This window comes from Mauremys mutica, chromosome 3, assembly GCF_020497125.1.
Source record: "Mauremys mutica isolate MM-2020 ecotype Southern chromosome 3, ASM2049712v1, whole genome shotgun sequence".
Lineage (NCBI taxonomy): Eukaryota > Metazoa > Chordata > Testudines > Geoemydidae > Mauremys > Mauremys mutica.
The window spans coordinates 131,694,860-131,721,723 of NC_059074.1; the positions used below are offsets into that span (position 1 = coordinate 131,694,860).

General features: G+C 39.9%; 1 protein-coding gene across 7 annotated transcripts in view; it reads right to left on the bottom strand.

Moving 5' to 3' along the window:
• SIPA1L2 (signal induced proliferation associated 1 like 2) overlaps positions 1–26,864 on the bottom strand; it is a 181,115-nt gene that overhangs the window by 80,716 nt on the left and 73,535 nt on the right. For all 7 annotated transcript variants that reach the window (XM_045009786.1, XM_045009788.1, XM_045009787.1 and 4 more), the window contains exons 7-10: positions 26,531–26,705; positions 14,742–14,845; positions 6,291–6,448; positions 2,578–3,154 (exon numbers count right to left, since the gene is read on the bottom strand). In XM_045009786.1, coding sequence (XP_044865721.1) covers positions 2,578–3,154; positions 6,291–6,448; positions 14,742–14,845; positions 26,531–26,705 — 1,014 coding nt within the window. The remainder of the gene's footprint in view (positions 1–2,577; positions 3,155–6,290; positions 6,449–14,741; positions 14,846–26,530; positions 26,706–26,864) is intronic.

The window sequence follows — 26,864 nt, forward strand, 5'->3', positions numbered from 1 at the left end:
CATTTATGAATATGTTGAAAAGCTCTGGTCTCAGTACAGAAACCTGGGGACACCACTATTTACTTCTCTCCATTCTGAAAATGAATCATTTATTCCTACCCTTTGTTTCCCACCTTTTAACTGGAGGGCCAGGCAATGCTTTCAGGATCATCTAATGATCCTTAATTTAATGACAAGCCTTTTGTTATCTTAATCACCCTGCCTCTGTTTATAAACAAACTCCCTGTCCCAAGGGCAGAAGCTGTTAGCAGCACAGAACTCACATTCCACACTCAAGCTCCCTCTGGGGCAAGGGCGTGCCCCGAGAGCAGACCTCAGGTACAAAACTATGGCTTTTGGGCGCTGAGCACCGCGTATTTTTTTCCATGGGTGCTTGAGCCCCAGAGCGCCCACAGAGTCAGCACCTATGTTGTGGTCACAAACTAAAAGTTCCTAGTATTAGAGGGGTAGCCGTGTTAGTCTGAATCTGTAAAAAGTGACAGAGTCACGTGGAACCTTATATGCTAACAGATGTATTGGCGCATAAGCTTTCGTGGGTGAATACCCACTTCGTCGGATGCATAAGGTGCCACAGGAGTCTGTCACTTCTAAAAAGTTCCTAGTTTACAGCAATGTCATCCTCTTCAAAGGTTTAGTTTGAGCCCACAGAGTCCACACAGGGGAGTTACAGCACAACATATTGGTATGCACTGCTATTCACACCCCTGAACACTGAATCATGGGGCAGTGTAGACAGATCCTAAGTTTCTAACTCTGAGGCTTCAGGCCAATAGATTTATTTAGCCGAGAATATGGTTATTACCTCAGAAAAGGAGCAGTCTCAAGTTAAATGTAAATAATGTTGTACTGTAACAGATGGTTAGATTTGAGTGAAATACAAGACCATTCAAATCAAACTGAGTGAAGTCTGTTGTAATGATTAATGTCGCCAAAGAATTTTCATAGATAACCATTTCAACTAATGCTATAAAAAAACTAAATGTTTTTATACAACATATATAATGAAGATCTGTCTGCAGAGACTCAGTAGATACCTTCCCAGTTTGCCAAACCTGCTATAATTTCATGTATGTTTTAAGATTCAAGAAGTGGTAAATGAAGACAGTGCAGCTTACTAGAATGGGACTACAAAAACCTGGGTTCTATTCCCAGCTTTGCCATTCACCTATTGGGTAACCATGGGCTAGTCATTTCCCCTCTGTACATCAGTTTCCCCATCTGTAAAATGGGGATAATGATACCACTCTCCTTTGTAAAGTGATTTGCAACCTACTGAGGAAAAACACTATGTAAGAGCTAGGTAGTATTATTAAAATAAAAAACAAAACAAAACACTAAACAATTTGTGTTACAATATGTAGTGATGCGATAAGAAACTAACGTTCATTAACCTTATTTTCAGCACAACGTTGAGCCAATTTATAACTGTCCAATTAGTGATAATTTTACAACAGTAACATGATAATTAGAGAACATTTTTTCTAAATTTCAGAAGGAAAATATTTGTATAAGGAAAATGACAATATCTGAAGAACTTAACAATGAGGTAAATACAATGCAAGTGACAATAATATGAATTTACAAATATTAACCCACTGAAAAGTAATATTTGTAATATTTACAAATATTAACCTATACTGGAAGAAAGACTCCATCACACAGGGTAGGTATTAATCTCAGCCCTGTGCAGCACTGAGCATCCTCAACAGTCTCGAAAATTTAGGGTAGCTGAGCACCTTGCAGCATCAGGCCTTTATTTTACATATCAGTTTAATCCTGGCCACTTCATAGCTTGTACTTCAGCTCTACTAATCTCCAAAAAAATAGGTCTACTGATTGTTTTCCAGTAGAAGCCTCAATTCAATATAAAAAAGGCTTATGCCACTAACCTCATTTAATTTAAGGGGTAAGGTCAAAGTCAAACTGGAACGAGAGCAGTGATACCTCAATGTTTTATACCCTGCAGCCTGTATCAATCCATTAGTACACATTTGTAATAGCTATAAGTCAAATAATTTAAGATGTTGAGCTCACAGAATGCCTGAGCTCCACCTGTCTTGACTGAGATTGCACCAGCTCTGATAGTTAGTGTTAACTGATCTAACTGCCTTCATTTTCTTCCAGCTCATCCATGCAAAGTAAGCAGTATACTCCCTGCTTTATTTAGAGGATTTTCACTATTTAGGTAGCAATCACGTTCAAAAGGGTATTCTTTATTTTAATTTTATTTTTTTTAAATTAAGGTATTTTTATTGAGGGGTGTACTCTGACCACTAGACCACAGGGCTGGGAACCAAAAATTCAAGTTTTAATCCTGGCTTTAAAACTAAAACCCTATGTAGCCTTGGACAAGCCAATTTAATTAACTGCATCAGATTAGTCACCCGTAAAAGCAAGATGACAATATGTATCTATTCCACATGGTGTTGTGAGGAATAATGTTTGTGAAGCTCTTTGAAGTTGGAAAGTGCAGTATCAGTTTAAATATAGGAAAATTTGAGTTCTTTCCCAAAGACTGATAGACATGAATAATTCTGAATAAAAGGTTTGGTAGATCAATTTAAAAATGTGACTTACCTCTAGTCTTTGAACAACTTCTCTGATGTCATCAGAACAATTATCAGTTGAAGACAGAAGAATGCATTCTCCTCTTTCATAAAAGATTTTGATGCTCATTAATCCTGATGTCCATCCAATAACATCTCTGCAGGAGCAGTTAAACACCACGTTTTTGGACTCCTTTTCAATCAACATGATAAATTCATTGGAAATTCCAAGGAGACATTCAATGTCTGCAGACTGGCCAAAGTCCCGTGCTATCACATTCCACATAATTGCTCCAACACTAAATAAATGAGCATCCTTTCTTGGTTTCACTTTCTCCTTTTTCTTTGCACCTAGAGTAATAAAACTGAACTTCACTGAAGTATCCACTGTAGCTGTAGTAACAAAATTTTCTGCCAGATCTTTCAAGTATTCTTGTCGTGTCCTGGTGGCCATGGCTCGGAATTTTTCTGACTTGTGTGCTGCATTTTCAGCATTAATAACTTTGGCTAAAAGAAAGTCCCTAAAGACTGCTGATTTTGGGAAAGTTACTCCTTTGGGGATTGGTGGACCAAACGGAGGTACATCTTTTGATCTTGAAACTCCAACACTAGAAATAAAAAAAGAATAAAATGGATAACTGCACCAGCAAAACCTCATTGTAGGACTATGACCTATATAACCCATCGACACAGGTGAGTTTCAATGTACAAATTGAGACAGATGAAATTTTAGAAATTAGGAAGCTGTGCATCTGAAACATACAGGAAACCTATTACCATATATTTGCACACATATACAGATCAAATAAAATGGATATAAACAAAATTGACTGAACAGTCTTATAAAACAAAGCCATTTACTATTTAAATTATATGAATTAATAAAAGTCAAAGTCTAGGATTTACCAAGCTGCAGCATTTCAAGACGGACTGTTTATAAAGTGTCTGTTTCTTCTTCCTTTCAATGGGATAAATACAAAATGCTTCCTAGGGGTATTGTTATTTAGACAGATCCTTAATTTAAAGGTGCTTTAAAGTTGAATTTTCTTAAGGCAAATATATCTTATTTACTTTTCCACTCAGTTGTTCTATCTCTGACAAACTGAACCTACTCCCCCCGACCCCTGTTACACCCATATCATCCCATTGACTTTGATAAGGTAGTACAGATACAACTGAGGTAGAATTTGAAATATAGGGTATACCTGGCACATTTGTCCAAATCCTCCCATACTCGAGTAAAAAAGTTATAGGAAGAAAAAAGTCTGCAGAAAGCCAACTGCCAAATTGCACAGTTTCTGTTCCATGCTCCCTCTAATGGAGAGGGTCCGAGAACATATGTAATAGGGAAGGGAGAAGGATTCATCTTACCCGAGGGAAACAGATTCCATAGCCTCAATATACATAGGTATCTGCCCGTTCCCTACAAGAGCTGGTGGTGGGGCCAAATAGTGCTACCTTTATCCTTGCTGAGTAGTATCTTATTCTAAAATAATCTCCTTAAATAGAAACAACATATGGAATGAAGTCCTATTCAGTGAGGGTAAATATGGCACAATCTGGCCCATCGGGAGCAGCTGCTGCTCCAGCATGGGGTCTCAATTTGCAGAATCCTGATTCTGCTGGTTGTGGCAGAATAGCTTCTGCAGGTTTGAGAGCAAGGGGAAGTATTCCATGGAGTTGCTGCTTCATGTCAGATCTCTATTAGACAACCCTTGAACAAAACTGAATGATTTTCAAAAGACTATAGATTTCCAGGAGATCCACTGTCATTTTATTTGAAATTGACAGAACGAACAACAAATGTAATGCAACTCATAACTGGATTAAAATAAATACACGTAGCATCATAGAATCATAGACTTTAAGGTCAGATGGGACCATTATGATAATCTAGTCTAACCTCCTGCACAATGCAGGCCACAGAATCTCACCCACCCACTCCCTGTATCAAACCTGTGTCTGAGCCATTGAAGTCCTCAAATCATGGTTTAAAGACTTCAAGCTGCAGAGAATCCTCCAGCAAGTGACCTGTGCCCCACGCTGCAGAGGAAGGCGAGAAACCCCCAGGGCTTCTGCCAATCTGCCCTGGAGGAAAATTCCTTCTCGACCTCAAATATGGTGATCAGCTAAACCCTGAGCATGCGGGCAAGACTCACCAGCCAGACACCCAGGAAAGAAATACCCATTAAAATCTATCAGACAGCTCTACAATTTATTATTGTATTCCTGGCAAAGGCTTTAAAAAATAAACTTGTATTTCAGGTGAAATTCATAAGTAACTAAGACCCAGAAGCCAACCTCCCATACAAAAGGCCTTTGGGTAATGGGCAGCTGGAACAACAGACAGAGCCTCTACGAGACAGAGGTTTGAAGAATTTCTTCTTAAACTTGGCTTATAATTTTTACCTTTTCTCTGCACCTCCCTTAAAAAAAATAAAAAAAAATAAAAACATGCAGTACGGATATTACCCAGTTCCAGGTTACTAGCAGAGCAACATACTCTCAGACTTCTGTTTTACTCCCAACTTCGGCAACCCCTGCCCTAGCTGTGGAACTAGAAGAAACAGATTACCCTAGAAACTATACACATTACCTCTTCTATCACAGTAAGAATACATATGTGCGGGACTTAGACCAATATTGGCATTAATTTCTCAGAACTAAAGAAATCAGTTTTAAAACAAAACTAAGAAGAGTGACCAGGTTGTCATTAGCCGATAAGAATTTCAGCTTTGAAAATACATAGAATGTAAAACTTAAGATATTTGGCAGCAGTACACCATTAGCATTTCAAAAAGGTTCATTTAGTAGGTCATGATCATTAGTGGTTTAAGTTCAAAGAGCTTTTTATTTATTTCAGAGAAATGCCTTAAAACTAAAGAATAACCAGTCTGACTGATTTCAGTCCTTACCCAGTTCATGAAGCTGACAGAAAGAAAAAAGAACCAGTGCCAGGCACATGTCTATGATGGGAGTACTCAGGTTTTTTTGTTGCTGTTGTTTTTTGGTCGGACGGGGATTCCCTAGCCCAAGTGATGGGATTTTAAGACACTTGAAACACTCATTTTAGAGTGTTGACAATGAGATTTGGTGAGATATTTTGAAACAAAAAGGGTTTTCATTAATATATAAATCACAGGCAAAACTGACACTTATCTGAAAGGATCTCAAAGTACTCTGAAAACTATATAAAGGGGCCACTTAAACCATGATTGAAATACAGTCAAATTTGGGATCACATCCTATAGATTTTCAGCTAAATACATTGCCAGTGATTTAGATTTGTATTAATAATCTTCTAAAATGACTTGGCTCTACCCTAAAAAGAAAGTTAATAAAAAGTAAAATTATTTCCATTGCTATAGCTTCAAGTCTTATTTTTAAAACCCGACTGCCCTTTATATGCCCACAAAGAAGCTAAACAAATATCTACACATCTTCAGTTGAGCCTACAAAACTGTACCTACAATTTCATATAGACACAAACAAAGCTCTCTAAACTTAAACCACTAATGATCATGACCTACTAAATGAACCTTTCTGAAATGCTAACGGTGTACTGCTGTCAAATATATTAAGTTTTATATTCTATATGTCTTTAAAAATGAAACCCTAGAACAGAAGAGAAATGTAGCAGAAATTTAGAAAACATACACACAACTTCTTTGGGAAATACAAGATTGCTAGAAAAAGACGCTTTATTTGAATCAAAATAGCAAAAAAAAATAAGTATCTACTCACCTATAGCACACATTTTCAGTGCAAGGATTATGCACTTTGACTATGACAAACACATGTTGAAAATGAGATCGGATATTTTTTGGAGTAAAAGGAAGTGCTCCAGGCTCTTGGAAGACAATGGTAACAATATCATTTCCTATGTGCCTTTTCCTTAGAAGCTACATACAAGAAATACGATTTTAAAAACAGTTAGTTAAGAAATTTTCTTCACACTGGCAAAAACAACTGACAGCTTAATTTAAAAAATGAAAGCGTCACTTCAGAAAGTGGAGACACTCTTATAAGGCAGTATTATCTACATGGAGCTGCATGAAATCGGGATGAATGGGAAGGAGGTCTGGGGAAAAAAATAGTATGCCAGCCAATTTTCATCTCCCATATATTAGTGTATTTATGTAGTAATATGAAAAGTGCATAATGTCATCTGACATTTATCGCTGTCTAACATGTGTCTGTTCTCTGTCCTTTTCTACAGTAAAAAGCTTGTTTTCATATCTGAAACACAATATTGTTTATCTTTTCTCAGGAAACCTTTCCTTTCCCAAATTGTATTTAAACTTAATATTAGATTATAACCCTAAACATTTTTAAAAAAAATAGTGTCCTATTAAACACTCAGCACAAATTCTAGCTATCTTCAATTTAGCAATGCAGCAGTGGAGACAACTACGAATGTACCAGAGATTCAAATTTACTGATAAAAACCTTATTATGGTAAGTAATTCTTTGTTGTCACTTTATTTATGATAGGGATATATTTTAGGATTCATTTTATAGGTAATATAATCCTTTTTGTTATAGGTAGAAAATCTAATAGCCATGTAATTGGAAAAATAAGTGTCTAGTGAGGGAGAAGGCCTCTTCTCAAAAATGATTTATTTAGCCTTTTTGTGGATACAAAATGAAATTATGGATATTATTGTATGAGTTGTACATCTCTAACTTAATTTTTTTAAAGAGACTTTCTTTTTAAAGAGCTGCTGATGCTATTATGTAGAGAGTGCTAGAACAGCACACGCTGTAGGGTACAGACGTATTATCATCCAAAACTCTGCAGAGCTTGCATTGTGGACTAGTGACTCAGATTCTTAAGGCTGCACTAACACTAAAGAGCCAAAATACAACTGAAAGAACTGTACAAAAACAAATTTAATCTACATCTACATGATATAGGGCAATGATACGGTTATTTATCAAGTGTTTAGAATGAAATTATCATTTTGCTGTTTGGAATAACTGCTTTTCTTGGTTAATTATGTTACAAGCCAATATTGCAACTAACACATACAATAGGCAAAGTTATCTTATTGTTTACGTATAAATGCCTGTTCATGACTTTCATTATGCCTCTCAATACTGAGGGCCAGAACCATAAAACCTGAAAGCCAACAAGAATGGCTGGAAATGCAATTCTGAAGTACTAACAAAAATATGCTACTTCAAATGCACTAAAAATATGTAAAGAAGAAAAGATTAACCAATGAGCACTTAGAAATATTTGCCAAATACTAATTTTTGTTCTAATAAATATAATTTCTTATTTATTAAATAGTGAAGCCACAATAAAATGGCTGTTTAGGCAACTCTAAGATGTACATTTACTGCAGACAGATTATGTTTGAAATGCATAATAAAATATTTGATAGTGTGTTAGATTGAATGTCAGAAATAACGTAATTTGTTTTACTGGTGAACAGTTCACTTAGACTGGCACAGTAAAGCACAGTTCACGGTTAGAGGTTATCACTGCCTTACAGGTTGAAACCTACATAGCAGCTGAATTTGTGTCAGACCTCCCAATTAACAGATATAGCAAGGACACCAACTCATTAGTGTACATATTATTACTGATCCGTAGTTGGTTCTAACCAATTATTCTTCCTTGTTAAGTTAGAGTTCATGCCTATTGCTATACCAGTCCACAGGGGGATTTAAATTGAAGTTGAGGAACCAAAACTCATGTAAGACTGAATTTAGTATATTGTCAAGGTAACTATTTTGTCTACAGGCATATTCTTTTTCTTTTTTAAATGTGATAAAATGTCTTTTGGGAGGTGCTGCTTAAACTGCCAATAATCATAGGACACATAGGCAATAATAGGACGCACATCTGCTAAGAGACAAGCCTAAGAAGTTTTTGAAACCTAGAACCACTATTAGCAACAGGGTCCTTACGGTGAAATGGGTTCTTGAGTTCTATCAATGAACTGATTGACATTTTTAGGTGCTTAAACCTTTAGAAAGCTTAAAAATATTAACATGAATTTAAAAGGTGGTCAACATTCTTAATACCTTACCAAGTTTGTTGATATCTGAGTGACTTCCTTGAAATTTTTAAATAAAACCAATATAACTATCATTATAAATGGCTACCATGCACAAGTGATCAGTGAAGTTCAACACAAGGTGAGTGAAGGCAAAACACACTGATGTGTCTGTGTATAGGGAATCAGAATGCAAAGAACTTGAAAGGGGAAGAGAAGGAAATTGGGGGTGAACTGGAACATGGAAGGAAGAACTCTAGCAGGATCAGAGAACAGGAGAAGTAGTAATTACTGAATGGAGAAAAAGGAGGGGAAAACACTTCCCTGGAAAGCATAAATCAGGATAGTGGGCTGAAAATGTAAGAGGAATTGAAGGAAACTAGGCTAAGTTAAAATGTTTGTCCCATGCCCTTTTCCATTTTGTCCCCTTTAACCTATTCTCTTTCCAACTTTCAGCTCCTAGGCACTTTAGAGTCCTCAGTTTCCTCTTCCTCTCCCATTTCCAGGTCTGCTCAGGTTATTTAATCTGCCTTTCTAACATATTATGAAGATTCTCATGCCAAATGCTGGAGCACACTGGGGATTCTCAATAGGGTACACAGGCCACGCAGGGTTACTTACAGGAAGAAGACACCAGACACTCTCTGAGATCACTCTAGTATCAGGCTAAATTGTTATGGTAAAATGTGAAAATGAACTTAATACAATATGATGGGCAGTCAACAGGAAACCAGTGAAGAAGTTTTATATAAGAACTTGAGACACATAAAAGGGAGTCCAGTAAGGAGAATATGTTAGAAAAGCAGAAGCTGTTAGATTAAAAAGTAGTTATACAAGATATTAGTTACTGTATTGAATATGATCTCTTAACCATAATACTTAACTCTAATTTTCTGATGTGTACATAAATCTGAAGGAAAAATACGGGCTATCGTGTTAAAATGTAGCACACCTACTGGCTATGTAGAGCCATACATAACCTACCCATTTCTGTGGAATTTCAACCACCTGTTCCAACTGAGAACCAAGGAGGTCTTGTGATATTTTTCACTCTATCATTCTTCATTCAATTCAATGGTGAAAAGCGAAAAGTGAAGAGATATCACAAGTAAAGAAACCTTCAACCTTATTTTAGTACATTTCTAAAATAAGGAAAGGGGCTTCAAAAAAGCTTGAATTTCAGTACGTGTTACTGTTCAATACAATAAAAACAAATGCCAAATGACATTTCAATCAGACCTGGTTAAACTGAGTTAGATACATCCATGTGTCTGGTTCTCTCAAAACGTTTAGCAGTAACTAATCTTATGTATCAATAGAATAACTTGTTAATCTGGTTTCTAGTTTTCATTAATCCAGATACAAATGAATGTTATGAATTATTTGGATTAAACAGGTCTGACTATGTACAGAAGCAGACTCAAAATGTGAGAAGGAGAAACTTGCAAGGGAATGAACTGGAAAGGAACTTTGTAAGGGGAAAGATTAAAGGAGAATGCCTTGAACTATGATTTGAAGGAGAGGCTAATAATAGGAGAAGGAACTGGGGCCACACCAGGGCTGGTCGTCCTCTCTGTCCTAGGGAAGGAGCAGCTGAATTGAGGGTCCCCAGCCTATGTTGCAGCCAAAGTGAAAATTACCTTGCTCTTTGGATCTCCTGCTGGCTCTAAAACTAGAGGGATGTCCTGATCAGTGACCAAGCAGGGCGTAGTTAAGTCCTGGAAGAAGCAACAGACAATTCTGGTGTGGCCTATTTTTGGCTCACCGATATTTGGAATGTAACAAAAGCTCAGAGCTTGCTCATAAGAGGTCTTGTTTCTAAATGTTGAAGAAGAATGACTTGGCAAGTGACCATAGAAAGAGGGATATGATATTGAGGGCAGAGTAATTTCAGTGCCATTATACACCCCTTATGATGGTGCATCAAGCTATTGATTTGGGATCCTCAGTTGCCTTTAGTATCTATAAAGGAAAGCTGCTGTGCTCTCTAGACTGGTATGTGGATACAGTGAGCCAAGTCCTGCTGAGAAAACAATGTTTATATACCACAGGGCTAATAAGCCTCTGTCCTGGGAACATGAGCAACTGCACCTGTGGTCTTGAGCCTTCCAGGCTTATTTTTCTAATCAGATTTCTTCCTAACTTGTGAGAGACACCACTGTAGATATATTGCATATTTCAATACGTATTTCGGTAACTAAATAGCAATAGTGATAAATTAAACAGTTGTTTATTAATGATCCCTTTTACACATTAAGGCTGGCTAAATGCTTGGTATTTCAGTGTGCTATCACACCTGAGGAAGGTGTACATGCTGTGCAAACTTTTCTGGATTCGAGCATCTAAAAAAATAATGTTGTGGGTCTTCAGGTATGCATACTGCTTGAACTTGTGAAACTGCCACATTATTTTGACCTCAAGAAAGCCATGGATCACAATACAATACTGATGCTAAACACTGATACTGTCGGAAGTACAAAGACTGATGGGTGCTTGCTAAAACACTGTGCAAGGGAGTGTTCATTGCTGGGGAAAATAATAGAATTAACACTGGAATATTTTGGAAGTAGATCAACAACAGGCATCTATCTAGAAAGGAAGAGACAGAAGGGAGTGTCAGGGAAAAGGAAGAAGAGAAGGCAAAAGAAGAAGTGATAGGACAGCAGTAGGGTGGCTGAACAATGCAGCAGTGGAGCTGACAAACAGCAAACAATCATGAAAATTAGTGGATCAAGGTAAAAGGGTTCCCTGTGCTCACAACTGAGGGTAGCTCAAGACAGACAATGACCAAAATAAAATAATAATAATAATAATAAAATAAACTTCAAGTAAGGCCATATTTACTGTCAGCACCTGTGATCAGCAATGAAAATATTCATTTTAAAAATCAAGCTCATTCAGCATATTATATCTTACTGCACTGCAACCATTCCTATTTACGTAAGTCTTTAAGCCATTCACACAAAGATCAATATTCAGAAATATTCTACTATTCCAACATATTTTGCATCTGTGTTTAACTAAGGAGAAAGAGGTCTTTGCAGATAAGTATACAAAATTAGCTGATAACTTGAATCTTGGCAATATATCTTTGAAACACTATCTTTCATACAAATTCATCACTTTGATCTTGTTTGTTTTAAACGTATACAGTATCTCAAGAAAACAATGTGATTTTTAAATTAAGCATAAAGCTATGTACATTTGCAAATATGATAAAATTTAATATAGAAGAGTTTAATCTGACAGTGAATGAAGTAAAACTGGTCTCTGGGCAAAGTGACTCTTATGCAACGTATTCACTAAATGACTACATCACAATAAGACATGGGCCAAAATTGTCAAGAGAAGTATGGGTGTTTCCAAACACTGGAGATAGTAGTCAAAACAACAGATGATCTCTTAGCACTGAATTATGAGATCACTCAACTTTTTTGCCATCTGAATGCAGTGTAGATTTTGAGATTGGCTGATTCTATGACCTAAGATGGTTTTTACCATGGTAGTAGTACCAAAGAGTCCTTGTGGCACCTTAAAGATAACAAATTTATTTGGGCATAAGCTTGTGTGGGCTATAACCCACTTCATCTTCATCAAATCTGATGGAGTGGGTTATAGCCCAAATAAATTTGTTAGTCTCTAGGTGCCACAAGGACTCCTTGAGGTTTTTGCTGACACAGACTAACATGGCTACCCCTCTGAAACCTACTATGATGGTAGGAAATGTTTTTCCATTTTATGAAGACTTTCCACCTATTTTCAAGTTTCCAGATCAGACCCAGGGGTGAGCTGCAGCGGGTTCGCACGGGTTCGCGGGAACCCGTTGTTAAATTTTAGCAGCCATTTTAGAACCGCTTGTTAAGGGCTGCTAAATTTAACAAAAGTTCCCGCCCACTCCTCTCCTGCTCCGCCCCCTTCTCCTCCCCCTCCCCTGCTTCCCGCGAATCAGATGTTCGCGGGAAGCCTGAACAAGCAGCATGGAGGCAGCCAGCAGGTAAGCTGGGGCGCGGAGGGGGAGGGGAGGTGCGGCTGGCTCAGCAGCTCCCAGTCCCAGACCGCGGCTCCCTCCAGCCCAGCGCCGGCCGGGGAGTCGGGCCCCGCGGCTGCCGCCGAGCGGCCGGGCCCCGGTGCCGGCCCGGGGAGTCGGGCCGAGCGGCCGGGCCCCGGTGCCGGCCCGGCCCGGGGAGTCGGGCCGAGCGGCTGAGCCCCGGTGCCGGCCCGGCCCGGGGAGTCGGGCCGAGCGGCCGGGCCCCGGTGCCGGCCCGGGGAGTCGGCCCGGCCCGGGGAGTCGGGCCCCGCGGCGCCGGTCGTGGTCCTGGCAGAGTGGACCCGGTCCCCAGGCAGTGTGGTAAGGGGGCAGGGAGGGGGTGGGTTGTGGGGTGGTGGATAGGGGTCAGGGCAGTCAGAGGGCAGGGAACAGGGGGATTGAATGGGGTCAAGGGTCCCGGGGAGCAGTCAGGAAAGAGCAGGGTTGGATGAGGTGGTGGGGGCACTCAGGGACAGAGAGAAGGGGTAGTTGTATGGGGTAGGGGTTCTGGGGGGCCATTGAGAATGAGAGGAGGGGTTGGGTGGGGCGGCAAGGGGCAGTCAGGGGACAGGGAAGGGGGGATGGGTCAGGGGTCTCGGAGTGTGTGTGTTAAGGAACATGAGGGGTTGGATGGGGCACGACCCCCCCCCCCACGGAGGGGGGGGGAAGGAGGGAACCCGTTGTTAAAATTTTGGAGGGAGGAGGGAACCCGTTGTTAAAAATTTGGCAGCTCATCACTGATCAGACCTAAAGCAGAGGTGGGCAAGCAGTGGACGAAACAGATATGAGTAGGGTGACCAGACAGCAAATGTGAAAAATCGGGACGGGGGTGGAGGGTAATAGGAGCCTATATAAGAAAAAGACCCAAAAATTGGGACTGTCCCTATAAAATCGGGACATCTGGTCACCCTAGATATGAGGGACTAAAACTTTGGAAAAAAGTGTTCTAACAATTCATTACCTTTGCCAAGTTTAACATCAGCATAGAGGACTGACTACTGAAATTTAATAAACAAAAATGTGTCCCATTTCAGTTTTCACAGTTAATTCTGCGACAAGAATTTGTACTTTGTAACTTGTCTATTGGTTGATGCCTTGACACATCCCTCTTCCCTCCCACAAGAGCTGATGGCAGGGCAAAATGTGAAAGATACAGATACTATTTATATATATATATATATATATATATATATATATATAAAAAACAGTCTGATCTGAGAAATAACCAGGAACCACAAAGTTTTCAAGTAATTTTTCTGCAATCTTTGTAGCAGAACATCCTCATATCACACTGGAAAAATGATTATATCTTGCCCTGCAACTGAGAGGATATTGCAATTAAATACTTTTTGTTTTACTTCTATAGAGCTGGAAGTATGCAGAATATGTATGAGAAGTTATATCTTCAACAGTAATCTGACCTGTGAATAGCTCTACTCTTTATTATTCTTAAGCGTCATTGTTTTGATATACTATACCAAATGTGCTTTTCAACTTATTCACAAAAAATATTTATTCTTAATGATTTCAGTATCTAGTACAGGCAAAGACAGACATAACCTTATTCAAGATTCCATACACTTTGGATGCTGTGTTGTTTTTTAGCCATCCTTAATGCTCTAAGAGTTTCTGGGCTGTAATATGAACAATGAGCATTTTTCAGACATAAAATAAGTTTGTTGCACAGATTTCTGTGTCTACAAGCAGATGCCTTATAGGATTTGGTGAGGCATTTATTATTAAAATAGTAGAGTAAGAGAAGGTTTGAAGACTGAAATGAAAAATAAAGATTACTCAGGATCATTTAAAAACCTTTTTACATTATTACATATTTTAACCACATGATGGATTTTAATCCAGTTTAAGTTTTAGAAAAATGTTTCAATCTCCACAGATGTCAATACTGTTTAATACTGACATGCAGTGGAAGAGTCAGGATAAGTTTCTGAATCATGCAGATAAATTAAAATAACATCTCTGAGTATTTAATGCTTTAATAAGATTTGTATAAACACGATTCCAAATGATGTTCACAATTTGCATAAACTATTAATATTGTTGCACAGCAGAAATATAATTTCAAGCAAAAACAAAAACTTTATTTAGCCCCTAAATTTAACTCCACGTATTACTACAAAAATGTGAGTTAAGAAAACGTACCTGTTGCCTATTACTGGGCATGTATGGCAGCATAGTTGATACATGAAACATTAATTCATAATCTTTATAGGTGGTATAGAGGGAATGAGTTCCTGTTGAATCAGCTGAAAATAAATTTCATTATAAAAAGACGGTCAGTAAAACAGAACATTCACACTGCTTTTAAGACACCACTTGTTGCATATTATGGCTAAAATTTCCTATTTAGATTCCTAATTGTAGGCTAAATGGATTTCAGTGGAGCTATGACAGTTTATACTACCTGAAGATCTGCTCCCTAATTCCATATTAAGGCACAGATAGGACTTGGGGGTCTTGCCAGAAGCTGTCCACACTGAGCTCCTTGCAAGATTGGGGGGGGTGTGACCTAATTTTGAAGACAGCAGCCACTGTGGGTTCTTACAGTCTTTTGAAAAATCAAGCCACATATTTAGTTATCTAAATATTAAGTTAGCTAACTTCCAGCAACAGGTTCAAAAATTATTCCTATTTTTTTTTTAAAAACATAGCCAAACACATTTAATTTTTCAACACACAAACCATGGCGCACACAGTACTTTCTCCTAAACCACCACCACCATAGATTGTACTTACAAATACTTCACAATTTTAAATTTATAGAATAGAAACTGCTGAATCAGCACTTGGCTACTCCATATATTAATCTACAGGAAGTATTGACAGCATTTTTCTATCTATCATATTTAACAGATACTGCAATTGAGACCTAAAAAACCCCCCAAACCCTACATTCTATTTCATAGTACATTATGAGAATTCACAATTATAACTAAGTTACAGATGTAAAATGAATCAAAGTACAGTTTGTGATGAAAGATTATGGCTTTTAATTTGCAAAATTTTGTAACACATCTTTGGTCTCAATCATTACTGTAGTAGCAAATTAACCAATTTTATCCCTCTTTTATAACTTTACCTTACAACGAGAGAGACAAGGTGGCTGAGGTAATATCTTTTATTGGACCAACTGCTGTTGGTGAGAGACAAGCTTTTCAGATCCACAAAGCTCTTCTTCAGGTTTGGGAAAAATAATCAAAGCATCACAGCTAAATATAAGATGGAACAGATTCTTAAGCATAAGGATTTAACACGTCACAAGAAAGCATTCAAAATGAACTGGGCAATTAACATTTCTGCAGTCAAAGGATAAAGGACAGTTAATTGGTTACAGAAGGTTATGAGACTTAAAACCAATCTCTCTCTTGAGTGTATGACTTTTGGTGTCTAGCAGAGTTATGAATTTAAGCTTCCAGGCTGTCTTTTGAAGGTGTAGTGCAGGTTATCTTTGAGGATGAGGTCTGAGAGGTCAGATATGGAGTGCTTGTTTTATGAAAAGCGTTGCCCATAGGTGACGGTGTTACTGTCTTATTTTTCTGTGTGAGTTCATTTGAGAGTAGTGCTTGCCTGATTTCACCCACATAGTTGCTGTTGATGCATTTGGTGCACTGGATAAGATACTCAACATGTTGTGACAGGCATGTGTAGGACCCAGGTATCTTAAAAGGTGTATGGTGGAAGGTGTTGATCATCGTAGCTATGGAGATATGTCTGCACATTTTGCATCTGTTCTGCAGGGTCTGGTGCCACTGTGAGTTGGTGTATCCTCGTTGGCAGGAAGCTTGTTTCTGATGATGAGCTTGGAGAGGTTGGGGTGGGGGGGAGGCTGTTTGAAGGCCAAAAGAGGGGTTTTGGAAAAGATTTTTTTCAGGATTTGGTCCCCATCAAGTATGGTTTGTAATTGTTTGAGGATACCCCATGTGGGTTCCAGTGTGGCATAGGAGGTGTGAAATAGGAGTATGCAGTCAGTATTTTTTGTTTGTTTTTTTCCTTGTATTGAAGCAGGTTCTTTCCAGGAATTAGGGTGACCTGTTCCATAATGCAATCCTCTTCTCTGGTCGAGTGTACTTGTTCACTGAAGATGGTTTAAACTGTTTTAAGGTACGTATCCCAGACTTTCTTCTTGGAGCATATTCCGTGGTATCTGAATGCCTGGCTGGCTGGTCACAGATTTCTTGGTGAATCTGGGGTGGTTGCTGGATCTGTGGAGCTAAACATGGTGATCCATGGGTGTGACAGTCTACACCATTAGGTCCACCTCTTTTACAAGACTATGATAAATTTTGTACCAAGTATGCCTTGTGAGGTATCATTTGAAAACTCAATGTGCTCTTCATTGCCCTAATAAAATGTGTATCAATGTTGTATGTAAAGTTATAAGTTTCTATTGTATAACATTGCTGTATCATGTTCCAGAATTAGAAAGGCAGACCCAAACCCGTTCTTCAGAGACAAAGACACACTGACACTGTTACAAGAGAATTGGACTTGAATAACTCACAGCCATCTTGTGCACTTAGTCACCACAAGCTGGAAATGAGGACTGTAGTGAGGCGGCCTGGCTCCCGGCCGCACCTGAGAGAGAGGAACCAGAACAGCCACCTCAGTGGGCGGAGCCACCACCTGTCCCCGCCCCCCGGAAGTCAAGGGGCGGGACAGGAAGTATAAAGGCCCGGCCCCAACGCTCAGTTGTAACCCGGCGGCCGGAGAGGACAGACGCTCCAGACCGTGCTCCTGCTGGACCGAGCCTTCCCCGAGCCAGGTATCCGGAGGAGGACTGGCCGAGCCTGCCCCAAGCCAGGTACCCCGAGGTGGACGTACCGAGCCTGCCCCGAGCCCGGTACCCCAAGGAGCCGTTCGAGCGCTACCCCTACCCGAGTCCTGAGGAGCAGCCCGAACTAGCCAGCCCTCCACCCGGCGAGGAGCCCATGTTATGGGACCCAGCGCCCGACCCCAGGGATGAGCAGGTACCCATAGAGGGGGAAATGGAGTGTAGCCCGGGGGTAGCCGACCCCTGTCAGGCTGTAGGCACCGAGGTGCCCATGTCAGTGTGTTGCGGTCAGGACCCCACTGACCAGCGGCAGTGATAGCCGCTAATAGGGCCCCGGGCTGGGACACAGTGGAGTGGGTGGGCCTGTGTCCCCCCTGCCACCCCACTCACGGGTGGCAGTCTCCCCCTCACACCAGCGCGCAGGCACAGAGGCCTGCACTTGTCTGATTGTTACTGCTCAGCTCCTGATGCAAGGACCTGAGCCCTGATCTCTTATTGTTGCTCAGCTCCTGGGACAAGGACCTGAGCCCCTTGAACTATTGGGTGTTGCCCCGCCCGGACCTAGGGCTTGGGCTTACTGACTATTGTTGCTGCTCAGCTCCTGATGCAAGGACCTGAGCCCTGAACTCTTATTGTTGCTCAGCTCCTGATGCAAGGACCTGAGCCCCTTGAACTATTGGGTGTTGCCCCGCCCGGACCTAGGGCTTGGGCTTACTGACTATTGTTGCTGCTCAGCTCCTGATGCAAGGACCTGAGCCCTGAACTATTATTGCTGCTCAGCTCCTGATGCAAGGACCTGAGCCCTGAACTATTATTGCTGCTCAGCTCCTGCTGTAAGGATCTGAGCCTAGAACTGCTGTGTTGCTGTCCCGCCCTGACTGAGGGCCTGGGCTTGCTATTTACTCTGTGTGCTCAGCTCCTGCTGCAAGGACCTGAGCCCCTTGCACTATTGTTTGTTGCCCTGCCCTGACTGAGGGCCTGGGCTTCCTGACTTTGTTGTTGCTCAGCTCCTGCTGCAAGGACCTGAGCCCCTTGAACTATTGTTTGCTGCCCCGCCCTGACTGAGGGCCTGGGTTTATCTCATTGACTCTGTGCCGCTCAGCCCCTGACTGAGGGTCTGAGCTTAGAACTGTTATTTGCTGCCCCGCCCTGACTGAGGGTGTGGGCTTTATTGACTGCTTGCCTTTTGTTCAGCCCCTGCCTGAGGGGCGGAACCCCTGGACCTTCGGAGACTGATCACGAACTTAGGCCGTGTAGTGAAGCGGCCTGGCTCCCGGCCGCACCTGAGAGGGCCGAGCCCCCGCACCGGACTGTTACAGGACATAACGTAGCAAGGAAAAATCTGGCCTTGGCTTAGTCAGACAGAACAAAAACAATAGCTGCAGCGTTACTAACAAGGATAGATACAGTGAAATGACAGATTCATGAAAATGGAAGGGAGTGTAGATAGCTGACCTAGGTCTGGGCACCTGTGTCTTTACATTTCTTGCTGAAGTTACTTTGCTGATAAGTAGAATAATGAATTATTTGATGTTTCTAGGGAAATTGTTAGCCTATTAGGTTCCATTATGAGTTATATGCTTTGTCTGAAGAATCCTATAAAGAGTTTAGTGAGAATGTACTTTGGAGAAGTTTTGATATTTTTATGAGCAAGCAGACACAGACATCAATCTCCCCAGCAACTAGGAGGAATGCTGGCTACTGGAAAACTGCTGCTGCCACTTGACACCACCTCAGACTTTAGCTAACTACATCTATTTGGGGTGCTCTAGACTATTACTATTTTAGATGAATGCTTTGTATTCAATAAAAAGAAGGATTTCTCCATGGAAGCATTCGTGTACACCAATTATTTATCAGACAGAGGTGCTATGTCCACAAGAAACTGTTTCTCACCCTGACTCAGCAAGGATGTTTCTAGAACAAGAAACTGAATTATAAAGAGGAGAGAAAAAATGCTTGACCTCACTCTTCTCCTTAATTTCTGCTCATGACATCAATGACTCTCAAAGAACTAAAGTTGGGCACAGGAATGGGGTGGAGGGAGTCCTGGCTGGGAGGCTTTTCAGCCAGTACAAACTGCTGTAAGCTTATGGAGAGAGAAATCTTTTTGCTTTTAAGTTCACTTAGCTTGTTAAATTAGACATTTAACTTGCAATTTATCTTTTATTTCTTTTGTAACCAATCATGGCCTTTATGCCTCATTACTTGTAGTCATTTAAAATTTCTCTTTTCTTTCTTTAATAACCTTGTTTCACTGTTTTATATAACCAGTGTGTTTGGATTAAAGTGTGTGGGGAAAATCCATTTGAGATAAAGTTGGTGTGTATCATTTTCCATTGATGAAATGATAGACTTTATATGAGTTTGCATTGTTTAGCAAGGTGCTGGGCAATGCAAAACACATTACTGTGGGGAAGTCTGGGACTAGAGAATCAGCTGTTGTTCTTCTGCAATGCAATTCATGAGTGGTTAGCTAGTAGGACTCAATACTGTGCAGCTGGAAGAAAGTTACAGGCTGGAAGTTGTGTGTTAACTGGCCAGTACACCAATAAAGCAGTGTAAAAGGTATCCCAGGTTGGAGAACTGAGGAGAGACAGGTATTCAGCAGTCCAGATTGTACCCTGGGGAATGTCACAATGGGTTTCTTGCATATAGTGGTCTGTAGGATTCCATTGTGGAAGCTGATCATGGTGTTCAGGAAATTGATGCTGGTATAGGAGTGTTCTAGAAAGAGCTGGATGGATGGATGGATGGATGGAGGTTGACATTGTGGTGGAAATCTGAGGGAGTTTAGGACATCTGTCCATAGATAAAAATAGAATGCCTCAGGTATATCAGTTTTGCATTGCATTTTTCCAGAAATTCTTCCTCAAAGTGGACCAGGAAGATGTTGGCATATTGGTGAGCCATCCTAATACTCACAGTTTGGACAGTGTTTGTTGTTGAATATAAAGCTACTATGGATACAGATTAAATGGATGAGTTTGGTGATGTGTTTGGAATGCATATCTGAGTGTCCACAGTCTTGTAGATATTTGAGGTAGGCAGTGATTCCATCATGGTGAGGGATGTTGGTGCATTGGGAGGTGATATCCACGGTATCAAGGATGGTGTTCTGAGGGAGTTTGTTGATGTTGCAGAGTTTCTGGAGTAAGTCAGTTTTGTCCTGGAGGAAATTTGTCCTTTGTTTGGTGAGTGGTTTGAGGATGGTTTTTCAGAGTTCGGATACTCCTTCAGTAAGAGTCCCATGGCCAAATATGACGGGTCTGCATGGGTTCCCTTGTTTGTGTAACTTGGGAAGCATATAGAGGTCCTTGCAGTGGGTCTGTGGGGGATGGGGAAGTAGAGTTGCTCTTGGAGTTGTTTAGGGAAGGTTTTGATAATATCCTTAAATTTCTCTGTGAATTGTGGTGTAGAGTCTTCGTTCAGTTCTTTATAGTAGGTCGTGTCAGAGAGATATTGGTTGGCTTCATTGATGTAGCCATCACAATAGAGGACTACAATGGCACCCAATTTCTGTGCTGGTTTGACAAGTATTTGATGGTTGGATTTCAGGGATTGTATAGCTGTCCTCTCAGCAGTGGAGAGATTGTGGTGGATGCGTTATTTAAGGATTTCACAGTCAATTTTTTTCCTGAGGCAATCAATGTAATGATCAAGTGTGTGGTTTTGTCCACTGGTGGGTGACCAGTCAGATGATTCTTTTTGCTTATGACTGTCAGTAGGGATATGGTAGTTGTGGGTGGTGATAGAATTCTTTGAGGCGGAGTCAGCAAAAGACTTTCTATTTCTTCACATTAGTATGAGATCAGGTTGTGTGGTGGGGCAAAATTTCAGTCCCTTGGAGAGTACAGATAGTTCAGGTCCAGTTAGGAGCTTACAATGTCTCTTTGGATTACAATTATTCAAATAGATGACCTGGTATCTTCATAAAATTATAGATGATGGGACAAGGAAAGACCTTAAGGATGTCTAGTCCAACCCTCCGCATGAAACAGAATTTTCCTTTACACTAGCGCCTCAAATGATCTTTCACTACCTCTTAAGCCTTGCTAGTGGCAATGCATGAACTGCCTTCAAGATCCAGCTATTCCCTAAGTGCTTCTGTAGTTGAGAGTCTCCTTACACACCTAAAAGAAAAACTAAGTTTAAAGCTATTAATTAAATAGCAATGAGGGCAACGAAAATGATCAGGGGGCTGGGGCACATGACTTATGAGGAGAGGCTGAGGGAACTGGACTTATTTAGTCTGCAGAAGAGAAGAACTGGGGAGAATTTGATAGCAGCCTTCAACTATCTGAAGGGGGGTTCCAAAGAGGATGGAGCTAGGCTGTTCTCAGTGGTGGCAGATGACAGAACAAGAAGCAATGGTCTCAAGTTGCAGTGGGGGTGGCCTAGGTTGGATATTAGGAAAAACTATTTCACTAGGAGGGTGGTGGGGTTACATAAGGAGGTGGTGGAATCTCCATCTGTAGAGATTTGTAAGGCCCAGCTTGACAAAGCCCTGGCTGGGATGAGTTAGTTGGGGTTGGTTCTGCTTTGAGCAGGGGGGTGGACTAGATGACCTACTGAGGTCTCTTCCAATCCTAATCTTCTATGATTCTATTGTTTCTGTATAAAATATTCTCACTGGTTTAAGTCTATCCCTATTCAGGGAAGTACTTACACATGCTTAATATTAAACAGGTGCTTAAGTGTTTTCTTGTAGAGGGATAATTTAGTGAATCCTTTCCTGCCGTTAATCCTTTCCTATCTTTCATACTCACTCATTTCTTTGTTGGTAATGATATTGTCTCCCCACACTCACTCACTCTCCTTTTCTCGAAGTTATACTCTAGGTCCTGTCTAGTACCTATATTTCAAAACCAATTCCACCTATTTTAGGCCTGGATTCAGCAAAGTACTTAAGCACATTTTAGATGTTTTGTTGAAACGGGGGTTTGAACTGTTGACAACCTGTATGACAAGTTTCAAACTTATAGTTAAAACAGCCATGTTAGTATCTCCTGAAAAAGATTTAAAATGGAAAACATAAAATTAACTCAATTATTTTTTTCAAAAAATACAAAGTTATTAAAAACAAAGTTAAGTATAATTCCATGCCCTGTGTCTGTGGCCCCAATCCTGAAAATACTTATGCACATGTTTAACTTTAAACTCCTGTGTATCACCACTGGTTTCGATACCATATTTACATTCTTAAAACTAAGTTCATATGTAAGTTTTTCAGGAATGAGGCTATATATACACAGTACAATTCCCACTGAAGCTTTTTAATTAAATAAGCACAAAATTTCAGCCTAAGTTATTTTCCTCTTTATTTCAGCATCTTCCCTGGAAACTACAATCTCATTTAAACCTTTGGATACTGTTTTATAATATCAGCTTCTCCCTTTCTGTTATTTATTACAGAGAGGCAGCTCCTTTACCTGTAATTTGAGTTGTTTTAAGGTAGCATCCCTATGTAGTTTAATACTTTTGGTTTAGTACCTTGGAAATGAGCTAGTAAGTCTATGCTGTAAATTTAAGATCCCCTTATTTGGGACAAAGTTGAAATAATTTGGTTCAGAAGATGTTATAATGGGCACTTGGTAGTTCCCAATGTAATTAAGATTACAGAATGGTTGCTACTAGAAACATGTTTTCATAATTTTTGCTTATAATTTTCCAAAACATTTCTTTTTAGTACCTCATTTCTGCCGGACTACTAATTTTGTTTCAGAAAGTTTGAGTAAAATCCCTTCAGCCATTCTGAGTCAGAGTGTGTGTGACAGGGTGTACCAACCCCGCACTGGGCTGCTGGGGGCAGACAAATCATTGTGGGCCCAGGCGACCATGCCCCCTTTCCCCTGCTGTGCATGCTCCAGGTGGAGAAGCCAAATAAAAAGGAGGCAGCCCAGCTCAGTCGGGCGGGCAATGGAGGAGGAAGGTTCCTGCAATGCTTCCGGCAGTAGAGCCCGAAGACCAGGACTACCCTCTAGGTGACTCACAGTTGGCGGAGACTGCAGGGGAAGCCAAGCCGCCACCTGCTGAGGAAGCTGCTACCTGCTCTGTGTCCCAGCCCAGAGGGAAGTAACACATATAGACTGTTTGTTTTGCCCCACCCAGGGGCCATAGACTGATTGACATTTTGCCCTGCTCAGGGGGCTAATTCACCAAGTGCCATTGCTGCCCCAGCCAGGAGGCTGCAGAACTCTAGACCATTTGCTTACTTTGCCCTGCCCAGGGGCTGCAGACTGCTTGCTGTTATTCCCCATCCAGGGGGCTAATTCACCAAGTACTACTGCTTGCCCAAGCCAGGAGACAGCAGGGCTCCAGGCTGTTTGTTTTGTCCACCCAGAGACCACGGACTAGTCGTTTAAGTGACCCCATCAGTGGCCGAGACCCACTTGGCTGAAATTAGCCACTTAACGGGGAAGCCTGAAAACAGGGTGCCGGGATGTACCAACCCTGCACTAGGCCAATGGGGGTGCCCCAGCTCGACACGCAGGGCCCCCATCACAGAGTGGGATGAGAAAAACCAGAGAAGTGTCCTCATCCAAACAATGGCAGCAACAAAAGCAAGACCCCAGTTCACTTTAGTGAGATATGAACTTCAAAAACACTAGAGCAATTTCTTCCACCTTCACTTTCCTTTTAAGGAATATAAGGAAATAAATTGTAAAAAGCTTTGTTACTGTCACTTTAAGGTTACATAGTTAAAAGTAATGAAAAATTCAAGATATGAAAAAGTTAAAGTTCCAAAAACAATGTTAACGTGACTCTGTTGCACATAGTATTTTCACTCCTGTTTTTCTGTGTAAGCATGTAGCCTATTATATTACTATTTATGTTATAAAACATATCATGAAACATACAGAGTATGCAATATGGCAGAATTAGAAATGCTGCCTTAATTTTTTTCCATTTCCTAGTTTTGAAATTTAGAATAGTACAATCTTAATGTTGCACTGATGTATTTTTCTGCATGTAATATATGCTGCAGATCTGCATGTAATGGCCCAGATATATATTATTCTGATGAGTGTAACAGGATGTATGATGAAAACTAGTAAACAATAAACAATAAACTAGTAAACAGTAAACAATAAAAACCGTGCAACAGATCAATTGAAAGATAAATAATCCTTTAGTAAAAAGGTTATATTAATTCATAAACTTTTGAGGAATGGAAGAAAGGAATCCTTTTTAAAAAAATTCAGTTTAATTAGTTACAGCACTATAAAAATGAAAATGTAAAACATCAACAGCAAACGTTATGGTACCATGATGCCTGGTACAGGAAGTGCTGAAAAAGTGGCTAATAGGAAAAAAAGGAAGATCATCATAGAGCATTTTAAACTCAGAATAAACTAATCTTTCCATATTCTACAGACTGACAGTAAGTATGGCACTCTTGTGACATTCACTATGGTTTTCAGCAAAAAAGAATTATATGATTACACAAATGGAAAAGGGTCTACTGAAGCCAGAGTTATATATTCATCATAAAACCAGAGACAACTTGTTTGTCAGTCATCTTGATTTCACTCCCTTTCAGACAGCAACATAAACATCTGATAGCATCTTCAACACATACAGCAGTTAGTAGCATACCAAATTATGTTACTGAACTCCACGGGGCAAAATGTATCAGCTGTTTGCTTTCATAGCAAATCACAATAAGTGTGTGCTGAGAACATTGCAGGCACTAAATTTGATGAGATCATATCAGCATATATTTTGATATGTAGACTGTGCCTGATGATTTTCAGTCACACTCTCCTTGTGGAATGTCCAAAAGATCATTGAGTCATTTTTTTCTTAATGTGTGTACTGATCCCAGAAGACTTGAGCCAAATCAAAGTATTGCTAATCAGTATATGCTAACAATATTTCTATATGTTAATGTCAAACAAGAGAAATTAATAACATGCTTTACTGAAATAGAATGCACTAACCATGCCATTATCAAGAAGAGATTTGTATTAACATTATCCTGGCAAATCCCAAAGGAATGTGGCCGCCATGCAAATCTAGTAGTAACAGCAGTATTATTTCAAAAAATACACTATGCTAATGAAAAATACTCAAGTTATGTCATCTATAGTATATTGGTAAGTTCCAGTATCTGTTTGTAGGCCATGCCAACTTCAACAGTCAGGTTGGCTGAAAGCTGACACTTTGTAGATTATAGCAGAAATAAGTAAATCCAAGCAGTACGAAACATTAAATAAATGTAAGCAGGAGAGATACCTACTCTGCATTTCACCAGATCATATGGAGTTGATGTTAAAATCATTTCAAAACCGGATCAAACTAAAAGAAATGAGTTCTGTTGACCATACACCAGCTTGACTAACTCAAATTGAGGTGTTCATGGTTATAAATTGATTGCACTGACCCACTCAGAACATGTCAATGGCAATGCACCAACAATGTGAGCTTCAGCAGAGCGAACTGTCATGTCCATGGTACACAGACTAGGTTGATATCCATATTTCAAACATATCAATAGCAACAAGAGAAACTTATCTGAAACTAAATATATGCAATAAATTTCTTATCCTTTTGCACTGTTGATCTATAGTGCCTACAAGAATGAAACTTAAGAGCTAGAAACAAATCTCAAGCCACAGAAACACCATAGAAATTAGGTACGTGTTTGGATGTTACATGAAGAACAAGAAAATGTTTGTCTTATTGAAAATACTGGGTCTTTCTTCAAGTATGAACATTAATCCACAAAATCCTACCATCAAATGAGGAAAAAAAGTCCCTTTTCCATCACTTCCCCTTCAACAATATATAAACTTTCACTTTTCCTTTTCAGACTAAGAACCAAGATGGCAAAATGTGAGTCAATGATATTAACATAGTTCTTTTTTCATAGTTATAAACATAACATAGGTATAAATTTAGTCACAAAGATGCTACGACAAAGCAAGAGAAGATTGACGCACCAAAAGTTTCTCTAATTGTGTCACAGTAAAGAGTATTAACCTTTCAGACTTAAGGTATGCTGTATATAGCATCTATGAGAATTTAAATTACTATAATATTATCTTGCTAGTCAACTCCCAAGGCCAGGTGTACAGAACAAAGAGCCAGAATTTACAAAAGACGCTTACCTTTGCAGAATTATAGACTCCTCCCACATGTTAGAATTACAACTTACTTTTATTGTCTAGCTGAGCTCTGTATTTACTAAACCCTTTTAGCCGTACTCTCTGGCCCAGAAGATCAAGGAACTCTTCAAAAGCAGGCCCCGCTGTCTCATTGTTATACATCTCTTCCTCTGTGCTTTGGCCCGCTTTGCAATACAGAACCCCAATCTTGTGCTGAAAACTCAGCTGAAATAAGAAAAGTAAAATTACGAATGGCAAAATATGGTAAGCAGTAACACAGAAAAATATGAACTATTAAAACTACAATTTTATTTCTGCAATAGCAGGCAATGATTATTTAATAAATATCAAATAAATTATTTTAGAACGTGAGGAAAAATTCAG